Source organism: Etheostoma cragini, chromosome 6 (assembly GCF_013103735.1).
Source record: "Etheostoma cragini isolate CJK2018 chromosome 6, CSU_Ecrag_1.0, whole genome shotgun sequence".
Taxonomy (NCBI): domain Eukaryota; kingdom Metazoa; phylum Chordata; class Actinopteri; order Perciformes; family Percidae; genus Etheostoma; species Etheostoma cragini.
The window spans coordinates 2,458,692-2,462,994 of NC_048412.1; the positions used below are offsets into that span (position 1 = coordinate 2,458,692).

Genomic DNA, 4,303 nt, shown 5'->3' on the forward strand with positions numbered 1-4,303 from the left:
CATTCGAGTGCAGGACGGGTCTCTGGGACCCCGGAGGACGAGGCCACGGTAGCAGAAAGATACAATTGAATACAGGAGGGTCTCTGGGTCCCGAAGGACAACACAAGAATTTATCTATTTTTGCAATGCTGGCCATCACTGCTAATCCTTACTGTTGTTCCTTAGTCATTTTAGTCAACAAACGTGGAATGCAAAAAAATCCTGTTGCGTGCACCTGAAGTCTTTTCTAAGGGATAGGCAAGTTCTTTAATAAACTGCCTAAATCACCACTGAGTCAATGTACAATCAACACATGTACTCATCTGATGAATCAAACCACAAACTAGCTACTAACCGATACTTAATACACCTACAGAATCAAAAGAAAATATCCCTAATTTCCCACTATAACCTGCACGCATTGAGTGTTATCTCCAATTTTCTTTAACATGGATCCTCTCATTACAGATATCACATCTAATCTTTAATGTATTGTAACAACCTCATTGATGGTAAGTGACCCTGTGCTCATTGCCCTGACGAGTCGATCCGTCCGTCTCCATGCAATAAAGCCTTCTTCATAATTAGCGTGGCCGCTGCAGAATGATCGGGGCATTACTAGTCCTCGGCAACAGCCCCCTAAATGGACAGATTTCAACAGATGCCCGCTGGTGTGATCGGCATCATTATATTTTAATTAATCCATTCTTCTCACAGCAACACAGTAATTACAATCTATTTTATGACACGACAAGCTGAGGGAAAAAGCGGATGGAGGAGAGAAACAGAAAGGCAGAGAGAGGGAATAATAACCAGAAAAAGGGGAAATAAGGTGAGAGGAAGGATGGGGAAAAAGAAACTACAAAGAAAGGACAGGGCAGTAAATTAGAGGCAGGATGAGAAAGAAGAAATGTTAAGGTGAATGAGAGGAAAAACATCACAAACGCTATGACTGATTACCGATATGTCATTGCCCGGCTGACATTGTAAAAGCGTTGTAAAAGTGTTTATATGATGTCTGGAGGAGGACAGGGCTCACTCTACCTCTCCCTCTCCCGCCCTCCCTCCCTTCCAGATTCATCCTCCATACAGTCAGAGGGAGAAGCTCCATTTCCTCCAGCCTCCGCCTAAATAAATCAGAGCAGGTCCGGACACTCAGACATGCTGTGGGTGTGATAATAACATTAGAGGATTACAATGACACTCCTCCCCGGACAAGATCACCTGCCTCAACTGCCATAAAACAGCTGCTTTTTGTGCTTGAAGGGCTTTATACAAAGAGTGTGTGGCGTGCGTGCACATGGCAACCACAGCAGTAAACAAGTGGAAGATGACAACGCCTGTGTGATCCATCGTGGACTGTTTACTTGATCAAACTTGAATAAGTACCACCCAAGTTCTGTTACTTGCAGCTGCCCTTAACTTATAATTTAATATATTATTTTAACAGTTTTAATCTTACAGTGGGTCAAAAGGAAAGCTTTAAGGCACTCAGGGTGGTTTATGTAGATGAAAAATGAATGGTGTGGTATTTAATTCACCTGAAATTATCCCACGTAGATCATATGGGGATAATTACTGTAATCATGCATAAGCATACACACCCATACACAGTTAAACATGAATCTTCCCATATGAGGAAATATCTTTAGGGTGTCTGTGACATGAAACACAAACACACAGTTAGGCAAATATGCCCACACTGAACATGCCATGCACCATATAACACTAATTAAAAGCTTTCTATAGCATTATTAGTATCACCTAATAAGTAGTACACCAATAACAGAGTATCTGAATGTGTTTTTAAGAGGTTATTGATCTGAAATTTGATGAACAGTTCAAAAGTCCCAAATGAGCAGTTAGTGGAATCCAGTAGATGATTAATAATAGGAGTTCAAGTAGGAGCATCATGGTGGTCAGGGTGTTACTAGTCTGGCTATCAGACCAAGCCGAGCTCAATGGATTTGACATTGAGCGTTGGTCCAGGGGGGTCTAGTCAGTTTTTTCTCTGCTCAAGAGGCGTACCCAATGGGCATAGTTCAGATGACTCTGCACGCAATTGGACAGTCCTTCAACCAATCAGAACAACGATCAACGGGTTTTCAGCGCTTCGGTGGCGTTCGGTGGCCGCCGCTATGTTGAAGGTAAACAAGAAGCTGCTTGGTCGCTTCTCTATCGTCATGGTGTTAACCCCCCAGGTAGATAAGACAGTTTGTGATTGGTTCCCGCAAAATTGTGAACTGAAGCAGGAGAATTAAACGTGCAGGTTTCCAGATCGAGCTGCAGGGTGAGATCAAATCGCCGGTGGAGTGGGCGGGGCTTACCCCGAAAGAAATAGTCTGGCACATTAACACCTGTAAAACCAAACCACAACTCATCATTTTTGGTATTTGTTTTTTGTATTGGACTAAACGTACAAGATAGGACGAGGATTGTTTCTAATCCTTATGCTAAGCTAACCTAAGCAGCTACTGGAGTCTTATATTTACTGTACATACATGAGAGTGATATTAATTTTTCCAGCTAAAGTTACTCTTGGTAAGAAAGCTAATAAGCCTATTTCCCAAAATGATAAACTATGCAGAGACAAAATCAAACTTTATTGGCACATGTTGCTCATAGCAACCCATAATCAAGGGTTTCAGCCGAGCTTGTCAGCAGAGCTATTGATACGTAAACGGATGGATCAATTGACATGTTAAGTCTGGTTTAAAAAGTGGGCAGAATGCTAGGCTTGAACATAACCCCAATAATAATAGCACATGTTTGGGTTCCAAACTACTGAATGCATCACAATACCTGTGGTGAACATGGTATCCTGCTGCATTGATGTTCCATCCAGGCTCTTTGGGGTCGGGGATCTTTGCTGTCTTGGCGATCAGATGCTGAACATCCCTCCACGTCAGCTCAGGACTGGGGCAAGAGACATGAAACAGAATATCATCAAACACACCCTTCCATCGGCCCGTGTTCTACACCGCCTGAAACCAGAGAGGAAACACTTCAACTCTGCATGATACTGAAAAAAAGACAGCAGGGAGCTCAACCTGGGCGTTAGTCTGGTGTAGAAAGCAGCGGAACTGTTTTATGGGGCTTGCAGCACATTCTAGGCACCAATGTAATACCTATACTGTATTAGTACTAAGGTTTATTGATACATAAACTGCTGCGATGAGACACTGCCGTGCTTTTACAGCCCGACCTCTAGACATAAAAGCACCTGTTTTAGTCAAGCTTACGGTTTTCATAATAGTGTCACTAAAAAACTGGGAATCCAACAAAGATTCTTTGAGACTTTAACAAAAGAGCCTAGAGAGTCGAACGCAGAAAAAGTCTTCTTTCTAATCCCAGGCAGGGGAATTCTAATAGAGCGGACTCAAGTGTCATGTCAAGCAATATACTAATGGAATCCAATTAAGACCTTTAAACTGCGCCGAGAGCTGGAGGATATTAGCTCAGTTTTCTATAACAAAAGACCAAAGGGCCGTCAACGAGGGCTTTTTCAGGATATAAAAAGCATAAAGGAAATTGGGTTTTTCTGCTTTATCCACTCATTATTGTTTCCTAAGAAAATGAGTTGAATGGAGAATAAGAAAACTGCCTGGCCACCCGTTCTGAATAGCCTTTTTCCTCTTTCTGAGAAGAAATGCCTTCACTGTTTGCATTAGATATGTACACGGATAGAGAAGAACAGAACAAAGGTGTGCCACAGGGTTTTCCCATATTAAAAGGTAGGGCTGGGTATCGCCAATGATTTCCCGAAAGGATGCATATCTGATTCACTAGGTCCTGATTTGATTACATTTCCAATTCAACATCAATTAGGTTAGGGACATTTCAGTTACAATACCAATTCAGCTTGGAGTTAAAAGAGATTTATTGAATGTACAAGAAAGAAGCAACCCTCAAATATTCTTTTAAGTTAATGTCTGCACAAAGAATGTGAAGAAAAGTCACCACAAAACACTAAATAATGGGCAGCCGGGTAGCTCAGTTGGTAGCGCGGACGCCCATATATGGAAGTTTACTCCACGACGCAGCGGGCCCGGGTTCGACTCCCACCTGTGGCAATTGCCTTTCTCTGTATTTATACCTGCAAAAAAGTCTTGTCAAAAAAGAAATAAAGGCTAAAAATGCCCAAAAGATAAACTAAATGATAAGTAGCTTCTTTATTATTGTGCTGTTGAGAGTTCCCAGAAAATCTCAGGCACACATATAAACACGTGTATTCCATCCACGTATTGGAAAAAAAACGAAGCAGAACAAAAGCGAGGAGAGAAGCTTTCATTAGCAGCATAAAACAAAACCGCAGCGAGCAAGC

The 4,303-nt window shown here is 42.0% G+C and overlaps 1 protein-coding gene across 1 annotated transcript in view; it reads right to left on the reverse strand.

Annotated features, from left to right (window-relative positions):
- Positions 1 to 4,303, reverse strand: part of LOC117945770 (furin-like protease kpc-1) — a 209,638-nt gene that overhangs the window by 55,915 nt on the left and 149,420 nt on the right. Inside the window, 2 exon segments of the mRNA XM_034873469.1 lie at positions 1,024 to 1,106; positions 2,745 to 2,895. Of these exon segments, the coding sequence (XP_034729360.1) occupies positions 1,024 to 1,106; positions 2,745 to 2,895 (234 nt within the window).